The sequence below is a fragment of the Sander vitreus genome, chromosome 11 (genome assembly GCF_031162955.1).
Source record: "Sander vitreus isolate 19-12246 chromosome 11, sanVit1, whole genome shotgun sequence".
NCBI classification, from domain to species: Eukaryota; Metazoa; Chordata; class Actinopteri; order Perciformes; family Percidae; genus Sander; species Sander vitreus.
This window is the reverse complement of record NC_135865.1, coordinates 29,497,340-29,519,906: the sequence shown is the minus strand read 5'-3', so window position 1 is coordinate 29,519,906 and position 22,567 is coordinate 29,497,340. Positions and strand designations below refer to the sequence as shown.

Below are 22,567 nucleotides of genomic sequence, written 5' to 3'. Positions count from 1 at the left end.
AGTGGTCCCCTAATACTGTATCTGAAGTCTCTTTTATATAGACCTTAGTGGTCCCCTAATACTGTATCTGAAGTCTCTTTATATAGACCTTAGTGGTCCCCTAATACTGTATCTGAAGTCTCTTTTATATAGACCTTAGTGGTCCCCTAATACTGTATCTGTCTCTTTCCCTAAATTCAGCCTTGGTGCAGAATTCCAGCCACTAGAGCCAGTCCCACAATGAGCTTTCCTTAGGATGAGACATTTCTGTGTCTGTAGCTTTAAATGCTATTAAGGAGGAGAAAGGGGGGGGGGCAAGATGGAGGGTGGGGGTGTGGCCTTGACAAACTGCCACTTTGCTTGTTTGAAAGCCATGATGTCTCTCTCTTTCTCATGGGGGGGGCAAATTCTCTGGTTGGGCAAAGCAGAGAAAGGGGAGGTAACTTCCTAATTATGACATCATAAAGGGAAGATTCCTGATTGGCCCATCTGAGCTTTCATTTTCTCAAAGGCAGAGCAGGATACCCAGGGCTCGGTTTACACCTATCACCATTTCTAGCCACTGGGGGGCCATAGGCAGGCTGGGGGAACTCATTTTCATGCCATGGGACCTTTAAAGAAATGCCAATAACCCAGAGCACATTTTTCTCCTAAGCAGGAATGCTGTGTGGACTCGCTAGACCCTCCTCCGCAGCGATGTGGAGAAAGGTCCTGCAATGCGAGACTAGTCCTCTTCTATTTTTTCTCTCTTTATTGAATGAAATGATCCTGTGTGTACAATCCTGAGAACAAAATGCCAGTAGGGAGTGAACCTGGCCCTGTACAGAGATAATATTGTGACAAACTAGTGCTAACACGTTTGGTAGTTCACCAAGTACGAGTAATCTCTACCTCTAGAACCAAGTAGTCCACAAAGACGAATATATTGCGGCAATAAGAGAGTTCCCTGAGCAACAATGTTGGGCTGCGAAGTGTTTTCACTTTGAGAAATCCACTTTCCAAACAGCAGTGAGTGATCGTTAAGTCCACGGTAAACTTCTGGTATAACGGTTGTAGCAGAGCTACAAGTCAACGTGTTCATAACTACACTTTCCTTCCAGACTAAATGTGATGTAACACATTAGAGGTGAGAGAAACAGCACTCTGTTGCTAAGTGAGAGACTACAGTGAACAACAATGAAGTTCGTACCACTCTGCCGACACACATTACACTGACACAAACACACTCGGCCATATACAGCAAGCTAGGGCTGAAAATAACATTTCTTCTCATTGTTGATTCATCGTTTGGTCCATAAAATGTCAGAAAACGGCGAATACATGTCCATCCCAGTATCTCAAAGTCCAAGGTGATGTCTTAAAATGTCTTGTTTTGTCCAAACCCCCCAAATATATTCAGTTGAAAGAAGTAAGAGCAGGAAATCTACACGTTTAAGAGGCTGTAAACAGCATTTTCTGCCTTTAATTAGCGATTAATCGGTTAAAAAAATAGAATAGATACAGAATATTGGACAGACAATACTTCATCTTAAAAAGTGACTGTAATAATGAAAGTGCGAAGTGCAAAAAGTTGTGCCAAGATTTACTGTTGGAGTTCAGCAGCTTGACACCGGAGTTAGATTCATAGTTTTCGTTATAGTTATTGTTCTTGGTGTGGACGGCCCTACGCCGTTGCAGCTCTCCAGTACGAACAAACAGAAACCACCGTACGGCGTCTCCAGTGTTTGAGAGTTTGCTTTCACTTTTAATTTTATTTATAATTAATTTTATTTAAACAGGGACAATGCACAAGTTAACATTAACCTTGTATAAGAACAAGGAGAGATGCATTAAGCCAGGTTGTAGTACAAGTGCTATTTTCCGCCCGTAGTCCCTTGGCAGGTCAGTAAAACAATAAATATTCAACGCGAACGTGTTTCCAAACGTGCAAAAGTTTGATGCCATGAAGTTGAAAGCAGTCTGAGATCATTCGGTCCGGTAGATGTTGTTTAAGACCCAGGTTTCATAACCCAACCCCAGTGTTTTCCCTAGGTTTGGGGAAGAATTAGGTGCACGTAACGTAAAAAAAAAGAAATTTCACACCATTTTGGACCATTAATTGTTACCATATTTGTCTTAAATATCTAAAAAAAGCTAGAGCAGATAATACATAAACGATCAAAAGTTTTGATGCTCACATTCATTCAGCTTAGGTGGTGCCCAAAACGACTTAGGCTGCACCTAATTCTTGTAATGGTAGGGAAATCCCTGCCCAACCCTAATATTATTCCTGTGTGAACAAGTAGTTTTCATTTAACAAACATAATTATGAAATCGCCTGAAGCCAAAAGCGTTTGAGTCAGAATATAACATCCAAAGCTGCTAAAAAAACACAGCTCACCTCACATCCGCGGCCGTGATTAACATAACAACGGGCTATTACAGTGGGGCAAAAAAGTATTTGGTCAGCCACCAATTGTGCAAGTTCTCCCACTTAAAAAGATGAGAGAGGCCTGTAATCTTCATCATAGGTCACTTCAACTATGAGAGACAAAATGAGGAAAATAAATCCAGAAAATCACATTGTAGGATTTTTAATGAATTTATTTGCAAATTCCTCGGGAAAATAAGTATTTGGTCACCTACAAACCAGCAAGATTTCTGGCTCTCACAGACCTGTAACTTCTTCTTTAAGAGGCTCCTCTGTCCTCCACTCGTTACCTGTATTAATGGCACCTGTTTGAACTTGTTATCAGTATAAAAGACACCTGTCCACAACCTCAAACAGTCACACTCCAAACTCCACTATGGCCAAGACCAAAGAGCTGTCAAAGGACACCAGAAACAACATTGTAGACCTGCACCAGGCTGGGAAGACTGAATCTGCAATAGGTAAGCAGCTTGGTGTGAAGAAATCAACTGTGGGAACAATTATAAGAAAATGGAAGACATACAAGACTACTAATAATCTCCCTCGATCCGGGGCTCCACGCAAGATCAAACATCATGCTTTGGGGCTGTTTTTCTGCAAAGGGACCAGGACGACTGCTCCGTGTAAAGGAAAGAATGAATGGGGCCACGTATCGTGAGATTTTGAGTGAAAACCTCCTTCCATCAGCAAGGGCATTGAAGATGAAACGTGGCTGGGTCTTTCAGCATGACAATGATCCCAAACACACCGCCCGGGCAACGAAGGAGTGGCTTCGTAAGAAGCATTTCAAGGTCCTGGAGTGGCCTAGCTAGTCTCCAGATCTCAACCCCATAGAAAATCTTTGGAGGGAGTTGAAAGTCTGTGTTGCCCAGCGACAGCCCCAAAACATCACTGCTCTAGAGGAGATCTGCATGGAGGAATGGGCCAAAATACCAGCAACAGTGAAAACCTTGTGAAGACTTACAGAAAACGTTTGACCTCTGTCATTGCCAACAAAGGGTATATAACAAAGTATTGAGATGAACTTTTGTTATTGACCAAATACTTATTTTCCACCATAATTTGCAAATAAATTCATTAAAAATCCTACAATGTGATTTTCTGGATTTTATTTTTCTCATTTTGTCTCTCATAGTTGAAGTGAACCTATGATGAAGATTACAGGCCTCTCATCTTTTTAAGTGGGAGAACTTGCACAATTGGTGGCTGACCAAATACTTTTTTGCCCCACTGTATCTATCGTTTGGGCATTGTGATATTCTGTATATGTTATGACACCAGTGCACAGGCGACGCTGAGCAGCGTGTGAAGCAGAAATACAGAACCGATGGAAATGAAAAGTCTATATTTGTAATAGATACACTGTATGAGTGCACAGGCGCTGCCCCTTTCGCCACCAACAATCAAAGCACGCCACAATGGATTCAGACATTCAAAGCACAAAGAAAGCGACCACGGTGCTTTTGTTTCGGTTCTCTTTCTTCTAGAAATAGACTCCACGTCCACGTCGAATGACACACCGGAATATCAGAGGAGATCTTTCTTCTGTGACGAAGACATTTTGCAGGAGGGGAGGAAGATGAGGATTTCATCTGACAGTCTTTGGGCTCACTACTCTGAGGCCCACACGCACGCAACAAAATCCACTTTCCAAAAAAAATAAAAATAACATTAGATGTTTGCACATGGAACAAACAGCATATTTGCGCCGGTTAAACAAAGAGTCCTCGTGATTTCAAATTAGCTGGATTGCTGCGTGCTTTGTCCCCGCGGTAACCAGTAGTTGAGGTGTAATCCAGACAGAAGAAGCAGAAAAACAGACCTATATTCAGAAACCAATGCACAGAACGTCCCTCAAACACCATATTTTTCAGTCACCACCTTTTATTATGTTCTTTTCCCTACTGCAGTTTCTCTGTCTATAAATGGTTCTAACTAGTGTTTACAACCTCGCGTTAATGACAGTGTTTCTGCTCCGTGTGTTACTTCAGCTGTAGTACGTCCCTGACCTCTGATAGAGACTCTCAGTCGCATTATGTGCTGACTGGGAAACTGAGTCTAGGAACAGTGGTATAAAGGCAGCAGGGAAGCTGAACACCCTCCTCTCTGAAGATATTGTAGGCACAGACACATCAAATAAAAATGCAAAAGGTTTATGAAGCATTACTCAGACTGGATATGATGAGGCCTGTTCGTTGTGTTTGGACATCTCGGGGTGATAATCGCTACCCGGGCTGCCTGAGGCGACAATGAAAATTCACATTTCCGTGACAGAAAATGCACAACCAAGTGCCTGAGAGAGTGGCGTTGCACACTTGCAGCTAACACAGCTCAGCACTTTGTCCTCTTTTGAAGAAAAAGCTGAATATACTGGAAAAAGAAAAAGAAAACGCATGAGGCATGAAGAGGCACGAGTAAAATCCCAACCAACGTCTGACTGGGATGAAGAGTGACTGCCTGGTATTTTTTTTTTTTTTGGAAAAGACTATTCTATCTAGAGGCGCAAAGATGCACCAATTAGACTATTAAATCAATCGACAACTATTTTGATAATCGATTAATCGGTTTGAGTCATGTGATCATATGATTGCAGCTTCTTAATTGTTAAACATGTTCTGGTTTCTTCTCTCCTCTGTGACAGTGAACTGAATATCTTTTGAGTTGTGGACAAAACAAGACATTTGAGGACGTTTATCTTGTCCTTTGGGAAACACTGAGCCACATTTTTCACCCATTTTATAGACCAAACTAATCAGGTAACCGAGAAAACAATCGACAGATTCATCGACAATGAAAATAATCGTTACTTGCAGCTCTAATTCTATCATTAACTGTACGAGAAGACGGGTTCTGCTGGGTTTTGCTCTGCTTTGAAGATACTCAGTAACAAGTATACGCTTTTGGTGCATTACATTTGCCTGTGGTCCCATTTCTAGAATGACTTTGCAATGTAAATACAAGTGTAAGAGTCTTGTTTCGCTGTTATCGCCCTCCGAGGGCTTTGATTCATATGTACATAAAGATAGAAAATGAAAGTAGCCTGAGAGATCAATTGGATTTATAGGATCAGCACACTGTACACACACACACACACACACACACACACACACACTGCACACTAACTCTGTGCTCATTTGAGTGTCTGTTGCTTGAGTTACAAAGTATCCTTTTGCCCTCCACAGCTCCTCAGGTCCCGATTAGACCTCGGTGCCTACACAGCACTTATCGACTGCGCTCCCAGCAGAATTAACAGACTGGACCACAGCCCGAAAGCCAAAAGCCAAAACCCTAAAGCAGCTGTGGGCAGATAACGGGAGAGAGGAAGGAATTGTGCTCCAAGAAAGAAATATCTCACCAGGAGGATACAAACAGAAACTTCATTTGACACATGAAGGATGAAAGACTCTACTCAAGAATAGACTATTTGTTCATGTTTAAAACGGGATTGTAAAATGTGACATTGGGACTAGGGATAGCTCAGACTACTCACCAATTTATCTGAGCCTGCACTCAGATAGTAGAACAACAGAAGAACAATATGGGGACTCAACACTAGCTTACTTACCAACAAAACAGTTATACAACAACATATATAACATTATACTACAAAATGCGAAATTAAGACCTTCCCTGATCATAATGACAACAAGGGAGCGAACCCACATCTACTGTGGGACACATTAAAGGCAGTAAAGGCAGAGGTAGAACCTCCAAATTAAGAGTCAAATTAAAGAAATTAGAAATCAAATCCTGGACATTTACAAAGAAGGACAAAAGACGCGACTGAGACTCCAAATTTAAAACAGGGGAAGGACGATTTGCATTTTCTCAAATGAATGACTCGGAGAAAATGCTTAGTCACTGCAACAGAGGAGGGAGCCAAGGTTGTAACTTACCGTCAGGAGTTCTTTCTGGAAGGACTTCCGCTCTTTGCTCTCTGCATTGTTGCAATCCTCCTTCAGCGTCTCCAGCACCGATGCGACCCTCTCAGGTTCGCTGTCCAGCTCTTGGCGACAGAAATGGGTTAGCGGCAGGTTGGCGTATCCGAGGGCGTCGGCGAACGCTCGCCAGTTGCCGATGTTCTCCATCAGTATAGTTCTTACGGAGGCGTAGATGTACGTGAGGAATTTGCAGGGCTTCAGTATCTGCTCCAGTAACAACGAGGTGGTAAGGTCGGGCCCGCTGAAGTAAATGGGCTTAACTTTGCCGACCACCAGCACGTTCTTTGCGTGAACAAATCCCATTTTGCCCTGATAATACCCAATGTACCACTCTTTTGTCCACAACTGACCCTTCAGCTTGATCTTCTCCTCACTCAACAGAGCTACAAAGTCCCCTTTCTTGTACTCGAGCAAGTACTGATTTTTCGTTTGTCGGATGACAGTTTTGATTAATTTTCCAAACTTCAGGTTATTTATCCTCCGGTCCTGAAAAACAGGGTACTTGGTGGCGATGGCGAGAGGAGACAAGACTATCTTGCCCACTTCTTTCTTCTTCAGGAAACGCCGTTGCACCGATGTCTTTGGGCCTGCTTTGGGCGGCGGCGTCGGAGTCTGGACACAAAACTGACCCAGTATACAATCGTTGTCGTCTTTGACCTGTATCCTTAAGGTAAAATCGGAAACATCGTCGGTGTCACGCGAGGCAATCATGTAGACGAGCCTGCTGACTTTGCCGAGTTTAACCTGAAAGCCCCGGACCACTCTGGCCTGCTCGCCGGCCTTTACCTCATAGTTGGCCATGTTGGAGTAAACCCCAACGCGGAGGTCCTGGGGTTTGGACAGGACAAACTGGTGTTTACCCCAGAGCTGTAGCACTACTGAAGGAGCAGACTGCGACTGTTTGCCTACCTCACTCACCAATAACGTCTTTGGGGCACAGTCATGGCCAAACATAGCCACAACTGTCTTGAAGGACGGGTGAATGTGTTTGGGACCATATACACCTAAGGTGATCTTCTTAACCACATGCTCCCAGACTGTGGAGTCTGGAGAGAGGGACTGGGACTGAGCCACGACACACACATACATGCACGGCTCCAGGTTATCCAGGCACACCTGGACCATGTCACCATACATGTATGCCTGAGGAATGGGGCTGTAAGGTCCCTCTTTACAATCACTCCTGACACACAACACTTCTGTCGTCTGCCTGCTCTCCATTTTCACCACGACGGACACTTTCATCTCCAGGGTAATGGTGGTTTTGATCTCCATGTTGCTGAGCTTGATCTCCACCACGGGGCTGACGGTGGTGCGCCGGTCGTTGTTCAGCTCTAGCGGGGGGTCGAGCAGAGCTTTGATAGAGATCTGCTGGGTGTCCCCCGGCGCCACGTGGCCCTCGGGTATATGGATGCTGATGTTGCTGTCCGGAAGCTGAACAGCCCCTCCTGAGCTGTCCAGCCGACAGACGATGTTGGTCTCCACCGGCTGCGTCTGGCCCCAGCCTGGGTTCTGACCCAGCGAGTCCAAGTCGTGGCAGGACCTGGCTAGCTTGCGGTGGGTGAGCCACGCTGTCCGGAAGTCCTCCCTGCTCTGGAACTGCTCTGGCGCCGGTGCTTTCAGACCCCCGAAGAAACCAGAGGCCTGAGGGGCATCGGACTGAGCCTGCAGGATGGACAGCTCAGACAAACTGTAGGAGCGCTTGCTTCTAAAAAACGGATTGTCCCTGCGCAACGTTTGCCCCACACCTACAGTGGGACTAAGAGGGTTAAAAACGCTACTGCCAAAACCATTGATCGCAGCGCTGCTGGTGGAGTTTGGCACTGATGGAGCGAGCGTATCGAACAGAAGGAGGTCCACTGACTTCTCATTACTGTTCTGATCGAGCGAGCTCTGAGGACCCCCGTTTAGGAAAGGGTTCGTAGAGGTATGGGTTGTTGCAAAAGGATTTCCATTTTGGAAGGTGGTTGGTTTCAGAATCACACCCGCCCACTCCCCTAGAAGGTCCATTTCTTTGGCCGCCTCCTCGTTACAGTCTCCCACCGTGTCGATCATCCCGCTGTCGTTGAAGGACGAGTCTCTGTAGTTGATGGGCTCCACATAGGCTGCAGGGATGTAACCCATCTCTGTGTTGTTGTGGGCGTACCACCACTCTCCTCCTGACGAGTCCAGAACGTAGAGGCGGTCCCCTTTCGAGAACTTCAGGGTGGTGAAGCTGGACGGGCAGTAGTCCTTAATGGCAACGACTTCCCTGGCAGCGCCGAAGGAGGCAGTCGCGTCCAGTCGTAAGGCACTGGGAGAAGGCACTAAAAACAAACAAAACAATGTCAGGTGGAGGTGGCTGTTGTATGGGATAATAGCATATTTCACATATATCTGATGGAATAAAATAGGTGCAGTGTATGAGTTGGTTTTTTTCTATTAATTTCATTGTTCCTGATGTAGATCCATGGGGTGAGGGGGTGTATCGGCATACTGAGCTGTCTACCACAGTGTCTTTTAATGCTACCTCTGTGACGTTACCTTGCACGGCAGCTGGATTCTCGCAATATCACAAGATAACACGAGAATTGCGTGATATCACATATGGCACAAAAATCCATCTTGACAGGTCCTCCAAATTCAACGACAAATTACGTAATTTGTCCACGCCTTCGGGAACGACACATCGCAGATTAAAAAAGAAAAACATTTTCGGATCTCACACAGCAAAGGTTTAGGTTCATGTTAGGTTAGGTTTAGGGAAAGATCCCGATTTGGGTTAAAATAACTACTTTGTTAAGGCTACGGGACCTTTATCGTCAATGTTACACTAATGTTACCATGCCCGGCAGCTGGATTCTCGCGATATCACAAGAACACGAGCGAGAATTGCGGGATCACATATCACTCCTTTACCAACCACTTTCCAATGACAGCTTCTCAGATGGTTCTGTTTCAACGATAATAAACCACCCGGCACGTCAGGTTAACTGGAGGGTGCCGAGTCAGAACTTTTTAAAAATCGTAGACTTGATGGGTTGAATAGATATTTATTTCTTGCAAAAGTATTGAAAGAAATAAAACACGATTGAAACATATATTTCTGAGGCCTTCATGTGCAAAACAGTGGATGAGAATAACAACAGAACTTCACCGCTTGCAAGGATGACAACTTCATGCATCTTTAAAAAAGTACATGCAGCTTTAGACTGTCACATCCGCTTAATATGTTTCAGCTCAGATTGGGGGGGGAGGGGGGGGGGGGGGTAGAGAGTCTGCTCACTAATTCATCTGTTCCTGCTGATTGTGTTTCTTAAAGGGACAGTGAACAATCTTCTTCAGTTTAACCGTGGTTAGAGAGGTCAAACTAAAACACAAACAAATCTGTGTACAGAGTTTTATTTCAGTCTGTCTCTGCAGTTACTACAGTCCTGTAAACTGAGGCGGCGGGTACTAGAGTGCGGATCGGGCTGCATTTTTCTGTCCGAGCCCGGCCCGAGTCCAACAGAGCAGTAACCGAACCCGGCCCGAGTCCAACAGAGCAGTAACCGAACCCGGCCCGAGTCCAACAGAGCAGTAACCGAACCCGGCCCGAGCCCGACAGGCATTAAGATATTTATGTCCGAGCCCGACCGGAGCCAGACACGTTAGAATCTTGTTTTTTTTATTTCTAATGACACATGTACGTTTGTTTGTGTGGAAAGCTTTCATTAAGCAACTGTAGGAAGGTATTCGGAAATGTCACCAGATGAGCGTATCAGCGCACACGGGGCAACAAGCTCACGCTAACACAGGAGCGCGCCTACATAATAAGCTTTTTAAAATGTAAAATGGTCAATGCTTTATCGCGCTGATGTGACCGAGCCCGACCCAAACCCAAACACCATTTCTAAATATCTGTCCGAACCCGGCCCGGCCCGGGTCCCGACGGGCTCGGTTTTGGGTATCCATCCTCTAGCGGGTACACACAGACTACGTAACTATTTTGACTGACATTTTTGTAAACATTGGAGTAACTTCACTTACTTACACATCATACAAACTAGGGCTGCAAAAACAATTTAGTTTTGGTCAATATTGTAATCACGATTATTTAACATGATGACTCATTGACTTTTGGAAAGATGTTGCATTTTTTGAAGTTAAACACCAGTTGAACAGTAGTGAAAACACCTTGAACTGTGAAATATACCTTCATACTTCTCCCCTTCAGAACACGAGACAAAATAAGACGTAATGTGCAAAATAATCGTTCTCGATTGCATTGTTTTTGTGATCGTTGGAAGCCGAAATCCAAATCGCGATCTGCATTCAGACTCATGTAAAAGGACTGATTGCACAGCCCTAATACAAACGCGAAATAATCCCCCCCCAGTTTGAACTACGAGGGCAACTATTCACTATTCACCTTTGACATCGTTCAGACTGGCTTCTGACAATCCTTCGCTGAGATCGATGAGCGTCCCCTCGGACTTGCAGCGCGGGAGAGAAGTGTTGTTGCTGGTGGCGGCTCTGATTCGATGGGCGGCCATGGTCGGACCTGTCACTGTGCACCAGCTGCTGCCTTCAAGCGACTCTAATGAGCTTCCTCTTGCTAGTGGCCGAGTCGGATGTCAACAGCCTCCCATGATCTCTGTAAGACAAAAAAAATATTGGATTATATAACACATCTTATAAAACAAATAAATAAACTTTAAAGGTCCCATAGTATGCATTTACAGGTTCATACTTGAACATGTTTATATGCTTAAATGTTCAAAAAACATTTTCTTTTTCTCATACTGTCTGTCTGAATATATCTGTATTCACACTCTGTCTAACCCCCCCCTGAAAATAGCCCAGTCTGCTCTGATTGGTCACACACTTTCTACCTGTATATAGTGTAGTTGTGACATTACAACCATACAAAAGTCCTGACGGACTGTGTGCATTTCTCTGTGGATTGAGCGTTTTGATACTTTCACATTATTTATAGAAAGATCAAAATGCCAATTTGTGACATTTGTTCAATTATAAAGGTTTGAATATTCGTGCCACCTCATCTACCATGTCGGTGGGACAGTACAGACGACCTCCTGAGGACGCTGCCGAAGCGAGAGAGGGGAAACAAAGTGAGAGAAGCGTGACGTGAGCGGAGCAGAGAGAGCAATTGGAGCAGAGGAGAGTAAACGTTCAGCGGTGAGGATATCAAGTGAATGTAGAGCAGCTAGAGTCCACTGTTTGACAGTTCCCTATCATGGAAATAATGCACTATATACAGGCTTTCTGCAGGTTTCACCAAGTCACATTTAAGACTTTTTAAGTCCACTATAAAATGCCCACAATGCACTGCTAATTTTAATGGAAATATGATGTACGCTAAATTTGAATACAATGCAACGTGGCCGTGTTTAATCGGAGAAGAAGAAGCAGAAGTCAGCGCGAAAACTGAAATGGAAAAATGGAGCGGGGCTTTGGTTTCTAAACAGTAAAAATGTAACATGCAACATATATAATATACAACCTTTTACCATTCTCCTGAGTGCTCGGTTTGTTTCAGGGACTTACTAGAAGTATTTTAGTTTGGGTTTGTTTACATGATGCTGGGCGCGCCCGCCTCCGTCACACAAATAACTGGAGCATCTCCTGAGGCAACAATGTGTTTTCAGTGAGTGTCCGAAATCTCACTTGGTCGTTCCCTCTATAGTTCACCACTTAATAAACACTATATAGGGAAAAGTGAGTGAGGGAATGAGGGATCGGTTTCAAAACACAGCTACAGTGTTCTGTGAGAAACACCCAGACTCTCCGTCTTCATCCAGCTGATCAAGATCATCACGCTGATATTTCTACCCATGATTTTGATTTTCTGCTTATGAGCTTTCAGCGCACTACAAATTAACATAAACTAAGCAATAAACCGCGGTGTAAAGCGGATGGGCATAAACATGTGTGTGATTAAAGTTCTTCTAAATAACTGTGATCCTCCGGCCTCGTCTCAAAGGTTTCACGCCCAGAATGAGACCAACGGGAGATTGAAACAGAATAACACATTCTCTTCGTCTGATGTCTGATTAATGTTGATGCATCAGAGTATTTACTCATACTGATGCATCATTTCTATCATCATGAACAGGCGGATACTGAGTGAAATTGAAAAGTAGTTTTCAGAACAATAGTTGCAACGGCCACATGCCGAGAATCAACAACAACACACCTCACGCTCGCCTAACGCAGGGGGCGGTACCAAATCTGCCATGGAAAATGGAGGATGGGGCACTGCGGTCTAGCCGAGCCGAGCAGAGCAGAGCTGGTACTAGCAGTGGGTAAGCGCCGTAAGTGACTGATGGGAACAACATCCTTTGACGTTGGTCCAGTATTAAGAGAGATCTCTGCAGTCGGCAGCGGAGAAACAAGCTACAAGTTAGTTAATAGGGTGATTGTCCAGCTGGTATTTACCTTCACAAAAGTGCTTGTTTTGCCGCTGACAGACTCAGATTATTATTCTAAGTGTCTGACAACATTATGGAAAGGATTTCTAAGGAGGTCGACCTTTCTGTTAAAGAGTAAGATCCTTTTTTTAAACAAAAACATCCACGAAATTGCGTTTGCTAAACCCACCAGACTCCATGTAAATAAACAGTAATTTTAGCATCGTAAAACACACTTCATTCAAAGTCAACAGAAACAAAAGAAAACTATGAAAAGCCGCTTTGGGTCGTCTTTCCACTTTTCCAACCATCACAACTCTAGTTTTGGTTGAAATAAACACATAGTTTACCGATTTACGTGTGAAAATACGTTGGCTCTATACACGCTAAAAGTGTTGTTTTTTTAAATGGAGTCTGGTGGGTTTAGCGCTAGTGACTTCAGAGCTGTTTCTGGTTAAACAGAAAGGTCTCAATAAGGGTTTTAAATGTCTATCTCTGTAGGGATCCTTTCATAATGTTGTCAGACACTTAAAATATTAATCTGAGCCTGTCAGCAGCAAAACGAGCACTTTTGTGAAGGTAAACACAACCTGCACAATTGTCCTATTAATTTACATTGTAGCTTGTTTCTCTGCTGCCGACTGCAGCGATCTCGCTTAATACTGGACCAACGTCAAAGATTGTTGTTCCCATCAGTCACTCAGACACAAAGACATAGGAACATACAGGGTCCAGGTTGAAAAAAACGGTAGTTACCCTTTAAGTTGACTGGCTGACATCAGTGATCTGCAAACTGCAGATGTGGGTCAGTGGAACACAGCGGATCTAGGGACACCAGGCTTTTTACCTCGATGCATTATTCATAGCAGTGTCATCTCGGGGACGACACGCCGCACAGACAGGAAGAGGCTGACGAGAGTTTACTACTGACACACTTTCACAGCTGGCACACGTCTGACAAACTCTGCCAACAAGGGCCACAACTGCTCCACAACAATCTCCCAAGGATATCACAATATCTTGGTGTCAACGGTCTATAAAACCTGCAGTGAAATCTGTGTAGCACCATTATATAACATGCACCTTTCAGTGGAGTGTTTGAGGATTGGATGACTACAGGAATCTTTGTGTGGGCGTCAAACTCAACTTTACTCAGGGCCAGACTGGAAAATAAGAATCACATCAAGGGCCGGACATGTTTAGTTTATTCGCATGCTTTCATTTCATCTTCTACTGCATTATTGCATGTCTCATATAGTCTTCTCACTTACAGCTTGGTCGACATTAAACCCTAAAAAAGTAACGTAGCCATCAATGACAAGGCAACAAAAACGGGCGAAAAATGCGACAAAGACATCGGAAAAAGAAACAAAACGTTGAAAACAATTACAAAAACTAGGAGGGCCGAATTTCATTGTGAACATAAGCTGATACTGATACTGATGAACTGGTTTTAGAAGTGCCAAGGTCGAGGTATAAACAGTGGGGTGATCAGATTGTGTTGCTGCCCCCGAGACCCTGGAACAAGTCACCCCCTGATAATCGCACTAATGGAGCTCAGCGTACATTCTTTCAGGAAGACTTCAAATAACTTCAATCACCGCTCGCTCTTCCTGAATCAAATCAGCTGTTTAGAGGCGTATGTATGGATGATATGATGTATAACAGCTGTATACTACTATCTCTGTATGGATGATATGATGTATAACAGCTGTATACTACTATCCCTGTATAGATGATATGATGTATAACAGCTGTATACTACTATCCCTGTATAGATGATATGATGTATAACAGCTGTATACTACTATCCCTGTATGGATGATATGATGTATAACAGCTGTATACTACTATCTCTGTATAGATGATATGATGTATAACAGCTGTATACTACTATCTCTGTATAGATGATATGATGTATAACAGCTGTATACTACTATCTCTGTATAGATGATATGATGTATAACAGCTGTATACTACTATCTCTGTATAGATGATATGATGTATAACAGCTGTATACTACTATCCCTGTATGGATGTGATATGATTTCTATCTCTGTTGTCGGTCTGGCTCAGGTTAAACTCTTAATGTGAACGCCCCAGAACGTTCTTTTATTCTGCAGTTTGACAGTCAGTTATAACGGAAAAAAACATAAACTACTTTAACGTAGATTTTCTGATACCGATACCAGCGTTTTAGGCAGTATCGGAGCCAGTATCGGTATCAGAACATCTCTGATTTCAAGGGACAATCACAGCATTACAACCCTGCTTTAAATCTGTCTCTCTCCCTGCTGCTGTCACTGTCGTTTCAGGCAAAGCGTGCAGGGGGTTATGTCCTGTTTCTCTACCCCTTTAAAAGATTACTTTACAACGATGGAGTCTAATCTCCAAAGACTCTGTACATTTTATTATGCATATGTACAATTAACCTTTGCATATCTGCAACAAAGTCTCTCCTGATTGAAATACAGATGGAGCTCTTTTTAGATCCAAACCTATTTGTTTAGAATGGCTTTTAATACGTAGTAGTGGTGTGACAATGTCCCTCTCCTCCTCCTGTTTCCATGTAACCGTTTCTGATTTCACTGATTTCTATGTTTCATTCTGTTTATTGTATGATATGTCGTTTGGTTCTTGGTTCCTGACGTAAAGCACTTTGGATCCCTGCTGGTTGCTGTTATAAATAAATGTTGATTGATTGATACGTGAGCACGGTCCCAATCTGCGAGGAGCCCAATTTTGGCCCGCGGGCATGGGGTTTGACAAGTGATGATCCACTTTTGATGGATGTGTTTTGCCAGGTTAATGTCATTTGTTTTGTTTATCATTTACCACCCTGTCGAGTGCGAGGCCTTTATCAGAGAGGACACTTTGACTCATCATATGAGGGAACGCAGAGGCGGGACAGCTCGTCACTTTAACAATGGCTCTCTTCTATTCAAATGAGTCCGATCGGTAGCCGTGTGTGTGATGTAAACACTGCAGGAACGGGCCGCAGCAGCCCTTCTCTAAGTCCAAACACCAAACCATAAACCATAAACACCTTATGAAGTGTATGGTTTTTTTTAACCCTTGTGTTGTCCTCGTTTTCAAAGATCAGAAATATGGGTTTCTCACAACCAAAATGCCCCAAAATAACGTGGATGCATGCGTGTACGTTGGATGGGACCCAGACAACATTCCTTGCAGGTCAAATGAATACTTCCATTTCATAGCATTCGGAAAACAAATGTTTTAAGAGGTTTTAAAGCAGGATCCTAATTAGACTTTGACATAAACCAGCCTGTGATTCACTCAGCAGCCTCTGATCGTAACTATTCTATAATTAGTCAAAATAATTCACCATTTTTGCTTTTTTAAACTCACAAATTAGGTATAATATCATTTAAATTAGGTTTATTGACCATGAATTAAACAAAACAAAAAGCAGCGTTGAAAAAAGGGACAAAAACATTTTTAAAAATCGTCAAAAGCAGTAAAAACTAATGCTGGTCAACGGGAAGACAACACAAGTACAACAATACATTGTTGGTAATGTTGAATATACATGAAATGTTTTTTTACAAAAACGACGAAAGACGGACAAAAAAACATCCTTTTGCTGCATGAAGCTGAGAATAACGCTGTACATTTTACTGCATGAAGCTGGGGGGAAAAAAGGTACCGTTGGGTAACGGAGGAGGGGTGAGGTCAGGTCAGATGTAAAGTCTGGGTGGTCTGCAGCAGCTATCCAAACCTCAGCCTGTTTAAACTCCCACCACAGAACAATGGTGGGTGGGGACATCTGGAATGTAAATCTGAGAAAAGCAAGAAAACTCTGTCACATGTTGCCTGGTAAACCAGGTTGCAACTTTTACATCCATGATTTTCAACCGCGAGAGTAACGTAAGACAATCTGCCTCCTGTCTACACCGACACGCACATGCCCAGTGTGTGTGCGTGAACGCTCGTGTGATCTGTGCTGTCAGACGTGTTAATATGGACGGAGATTAGTTCTGCTACTGGAGCCCAAACTCTTCTGTGGACGCAGATCGTTTTTTTTTGTCCCAAATGCGCTGTACATGAAAACGTAGACAGTGTGGATGGAGCCTTAGATTGTGGAGTATTCGTTCTTGTTTCTTGCTCATCCTCACTTGTTGTCATATTTATGGCATTTGTTTCTGTTGCTATTGTGTTAGCTTTGACGCGGGAAGGTGACGGTCCCTGTTCTTGATGCCATGCAAGATGATAAAGAAGTCATACTTCTGAAGGAAAACGTAACAAAAACCAGTCAAGATTTCATTACAGGTGGATATTTTGGAATTATTTAGGTTTTTTTTTTTCATCATGAAGTAAATATATCAACTCTTCATGTTTCCATGACTATACCTTTTCTTTATAAGGTCCAAAAGATGACTAGTTTAACCCCAACTCTTTAACTACTGTTTGCAATCTGACTTTAAACCCAACAAAGGCATCTTGACAGTTAGAGAAAGAAGCGATGAAACCCTACGTTATTCACACAGAACATTTAACAGGCCGGTCCAGATCGTCCAGTCAAGCGGTGCAGTGCTCAGTTCTGCAGGCTGTGAGAAGATCATTTGGTCATATCTTCGGTTTGCTGCCCTTCTCTGCAGAGTAATGTAACGGTACAGATCCACTGTCAAACGCCGCGGGCTGCCTGCTGCAGGGAGGGGAAGGCTCTGTTGTGTTAGCTGTGACAGGACTCCCCCGACGCAAACCAAAAGCTATGAATATTAAATTATAACCATGTCAGCCCTTCGCCAACCTCTGCTCTCATTTCCTGCCTGGGTGGTGGGCAACGTGAGCCGATTTTCACACAAGGGTTCGCTGCAGCGGCCGTGGGAGAACAGCCCCAACCGAATAATGAAAAACAAACGCCCTCATCCTTTTCCTTCACAGTCCCCACCGAGGACGTGCTCTATGAAATCAACCATCCCGCTTCTTTCGTTCAGCAGCTAACGTCAGCGGCGGTAACAGATTTACAGCGCAGTCAGTAGGGAGTTGGGTTGGGAGCCGGAGGGTTGCTGGTTCAAGTCCCCATACAGACCAAAAATATGATGGTGGACTGGTAGCTGGATAGGTGCCAGTTCACCTTCTGGGCACTGCCGAGTTGCTCTTGAGCAAGACACTGGCCTAATCCCAAAGTGAGCCCTGAGGACTTTGGGATTGGGCCACTGTACCCATTTGCTCGGGGCGCCTTTCCATAGGCAGCCCCCCCCCCCACTCTGACATCTCTCCATTAGTGCATGTAGAGGTACTGAGTGTGTGTGTGTCATTCAGACCTGTGTGTAATGTGTATAATAATAACAACAGAGTGAAAACACTGTAAATTCCCCTTTTGGGATTAATAAAGTATAAATTATTAATTATTATTAAGCTACACCAGTGGTTCTCATCCTTTTTTGGGCCAGCGCCCCCCTATCCATAATCCAGGCCACCCCCCCCCCATCAATTAAGATGTAGGCTAGTTGCCCTGAACATTAATGATTAGGATTATTGTTACGATGGTTATTATTGTTGTTAGACTTATTAAAGACACATTACGTTAATGTTTGATGGAGACTTTAAAACAAGACTGATACATAACGCCGCAGTACGGAGTTCATTTAAGATGATACTCTGATGCCCCGTTCCCGTGAAGGCAGCACGAAGCCGACAGAACCACTGAAGAGACCGTCTGGTCCAGTCTCAGTGGCAGCTTTTAACGTTGCAGACCACTGGTTTTTTAGCAAGTAGTTTAAAGTACTAGTATTGTTGTGAATCGTTGGTGTAAACTCGCCTTAAAACAAACGGCCCCCAAGGGCACCTCAACGGCCCCCCTTTCCAAAACTATTTCTTCCAGCTCCCCCCCGTCATCCTCTGAACGCCCCCTGGGGGGAGGCTGTGCCGCCCCCGTTGAGAAGCACTGAGCTACACGCTGAAAATGGCAACTTTTGAAGAAAAAATCCGGACGGTGCAACAAGGCAGGCCGGCCTGGTTCTTTCGGGGAATGCTTGTAAAGCAGCCCTCCTGCTTACTCATCATGTTCAGTTTTTGCTGTTGCGTCCATTAAGAGGACAATATATTCTGTGTCAATCTGCGTAGAGGTAAACAGCTGAAGAGGAAGAAAATGAATGAGGCCCGAGCTGTAAAAACTAATCACCGTGCAAGGTCAAAGATACAACAACGTTCACCCCCGCAGCAATAAAAGCATCCTGATGCCCAAACGGCTGGCTCCATATCAGCTCTCAGAGCAGGGCCGAGGCTCTGCTGAGTTTAGGGACGACTGCCTTTTCGAGCAGGAAGTGGCTGAGGAGGAAATGCCTTTGTGATGACAGGCAGGCCAGATCTCTGCACGTCGCATTTCCCTCAAAGCACCGCCTTTTCGAAACATTGTTCTCATCCGCTCGCTCACAGTGCAGGAGGATGATTACGACTCACAAAAAAACATAGAAGAAATTTCATGTTGTACGGACACTGGCAGGACATCATCTCCACACAGGAAGTGATGAAACTTCAAGAACAGAATGAAAACTGTGCTCCAAACAAAACAGACGACATAAAATGACCTGATGTTCTGAATGTTGCTGAAGCACTTCACATTGATTGGTTTATTTTTTCCCCTGCTCCCTATTGTCTCCTCAGAGAATAAATCAAACGCATCGGAAACCCGTAGTGACCTCTCATTTAGTTCTGCATGCAGCTTGCAACAGGCAGCACTGATTATTATCAACTATTTTAAACAGCTAAAGACAGACTGTGTCCCTTTTTAAGGAGGAAATAACACATTCTTCCTCTTACTAATGAAAGCTTAGTCTGCTCAGTTCCACACAATTGTATGTTTTACTGCTACAGGTACGACCAGTAGTTCACTGACTTAAAGGGGAACTATACAGTTGTTTTTTAGCTTAATTTACCTTAACTGAACAGCTTCAGAGTCATCAGCACAGTAACTCTTCCAGCTCCTACTTCAGGGCAGCTAGGTGAACGAGGGTCGGGTTTCTGGTACAGACAGACCAACAATTTTAACAATTTTCGCCATCTTATTCATCACTAATTTCACTTCTGACAACATTTTAGGCGAGAAATGAAGTGTTTAGATTTCTAATATAGGCAGTCTTGATGAAAATTGATGCCGAATTGACAATTTGCTTCAAAGTTTTGGGAGTTGAGAGGCTCCATGAAGTGAGGCGACAGCCAGCAGGCGCCTGTCAGTCATGCTCAGAGACCCCGCTGTAAGCCGGAGAGAGAGAGAGAGAGAGAGAGACAGAGAGAGAGAGAGACAGAGAGAGAGAGAGAGAGACAGAGACAGAGAGAGAGAGAGAGAGCAGAGAGAGAGAGAGACAGAGAGAGAGAGAGAGAGAGAGAGAGAGAGAGAGAGAGAGAGAGAGACAGAGAGAAAGAGAGAGACAGAGAGATGGAGAGAGAGAGAGAGAGAGAGAGACAGAGAAAGAGAGAGACAGAGAGATGGAGAGAGACAGAGAGATGGAGAGAGAGAGAGAGAGAGAGAGAGAGAGAGAGAGAGAGAGAGAGAGAGAGAGAGAGAGAGAGAGAGAGAGAGAGAGAGAGAGAGACAGAGAGAGAGAGAGAGAGAGATGGAGAGAGAGAGAGAGAGACAGAGAGAAAGAGAGAGACAGAGAGAGAGAGAGAGACAGAGAGAGAGACAGAGACAGAGACAGAGAGAGAGAGAGAGAGAGAGAGACAGACAGACAGACAGAGAGAGAGACAGTGAGAGACAGAGAGAGTGTTATTTTCTAAAATAAACGTATTTTTTTACTTTTATAAAAAGGAGCATTTAACAAAGAAAAGGCAAGTTCTTAAGGTGACCTGCTGCAACCTTTAGAGTTTGATATCTGCTTGTTTCCTGTTGATCCGCTTAAGATTTAGAGACGAAAACGAGCAAACTCTCATTATGTTTTCTAACCACACAAGGACTGAAGAGAAGTTCGACTGATTCCAGCGCCGCCTCACATTTAGAGCCACAAACGCGCAGCGTCGTCGGCTTTGGTCTCCAGCGAGGGGAGGATTATTTATCAGCTCACAGAGCCTGATTGGCCCGTGCACTGATAAAGAGAGAAACCCAGATGCCGTGTTCTCAGGCAGCAGCGGCAGCAGCCTTGGCGAGACTCTGGTACTGAGTCAACACCGCCGAGGCCTTAAGTGTTAGGAAACAAAGCTCCAGTTTGTCCTGAGCCGGAGCCAGGCGGAGCTACGCTGCAGAGGGAACACGCACAATCACAATCAATACAAACATGCTGCAACTTGTGCACGGCTTCATTCACATAGCAGGCGGCGATGGGTGCCACTACAACGAGGGGTGTGACAATACATCGATCTGGATCATTATATCGAGTCAATGAGCCACACATTGTCTATGCAGAGTGAACACAGACGTATTGAGGCCTGTAACAATTGCCATTGTAAGTTTTACGTGCAGCACCAGAGCTGTTTTAGGCAGCAATTAGGCACAGTGAATGTAAGTAAGAAAGACTTTTCTCAGATCTAATGACTGTAGTCGGACTTCTTTAGCAAGTTTGGCCATTAAAATCTACCACAAAGAGACACAAAATCCCACAAAGAGACCCACTTGATGAAAGACGCCTAACCCCCTATATAAGGTCGGACTATATATTTGTATTATTATACCAGTTGTTGGTTGTTGACACTTACAATACAGTTTGAAAAAAATGTTTTATGATAAAAGAAAAGAGGCGTTGTTTACATAACAAGCTGTGTATTTGTGTTATAATATTGTCTGTGTCACATGACAGTGATATACTGTATAACCAAAAGATGTATCCTGGGGCAACAGTAACATACTACTCTCTACCGTTGTCTCTCTACTTACTACTCTCTACTGTTGTCTCTCTACTTACTACTCTCTACTGTTGTCTCTCTACATACTACTCTCTACTGTTGTCTCTCTACTTACTACTCTCTACTGTTGTCTCTCTACTTACTACTCTCTACTGTTGTCTCTCTACTTACTACTCTCTACTGTTGTCTCTCTACTTACTACTCTCTACTGTTGTCTCTCTACTTACTACTCTCTACTGTTGTCTCTCTACATACTACTCTCTACTGTTGTCTCTCTACTTACTACTCTCTACTGTTGTCTCTCTACATACTACTCTCTACTGTTGTCTCTCTACATACTACTCTCTACTGTTGTCTCTCTACTTACTACTCTCTACTGTTGTCTCTCTACATACTACTCTCTACCGTTGTCTCTCTACATACTACTCTCTACTGTTGTCTCTCTACATACTTCTCCTTTTCCACCTCTGGAACAATAAAACATCAGAGTCATGCAACAGTAACAAACGACAACATGACGACTGCGTTGTCGTTTTCCTCATGACATTTTGAATCCATCATCGGTCTAATTTGCCTACGGGTCTTCAGATAAGCTGGAAATGGAAACAGCCATGATGCATGTGGCTTTTAGTTCCCCTGTGTACTTTCTGTAGTGCAATAGTTCCTGGAACTTTTGGTTAATTATATTAAGCATGAAAAAGAAGCAAATCCCCCCCAGCTTACGTTTGTCTTTTTGCTTTTTGTTAGTTAATCAAGTTTCAATTGGATTTTCATACTTTCACCGTTGTCTCTCTACGTACTACTCTCTACCGTTGTCTCTCTACATACTACTCTCTACTGTTGTCTCTCTACATACTACTCTCTACTGTTGTCTCTCTACATACTACTCTCTAGTGCTGTCTCTCTACATACTACTCTCTACTGCTGTCTCTCTACATACTACTCTCTACTGTTGTCTCTCTACATACTACTCTCTACCGTTGTCTCTCTACATACTACTCTCTACCGTTGTCTCTCTACACACTACTCTCTACTGTTGTCTC

At 43.8% G+C, this 22,567-nt stretch overlaps 1 protein-coding gene across 2 annotated transcripts in view; it reads right to left on the bottom strand.

The window, feature by feature from the left end:
• LOC144525670 (SH3 domain-binding protein 4) overlaps positions 1-22,567 on the bottom strand; it is a 52,299-nt gene that overhangs the window by 16,293 nt on the left and 13,439 nt on the right. Inside the window, exons 2-4 of one of the 2 annotated variants that reach the window (XM_078262694.1) lie at positions 16,390-16,522; positions 10,721-10,945; positions 6,286-8,636 (exon numbers count right to left, since the gene is read on the bottom strand). In XM_078262694.1, the coding sequence (XP_078118820.1) occupies positions 6,286-8,636; positions 10,721-10,844 (2,475 nt within the window). In that variant the 5' untranslated portion in view covers positions 10,845-10,945; positions 16,390-16,522. The remainder of the gene's footprint in view (positions 1-6,285; positions 8,637-10,720; positions 10,946-16,389; positions 16,523-22,567) is intronic. The other variant, XM_078262693.1, reaches the window with a different exon arrangement.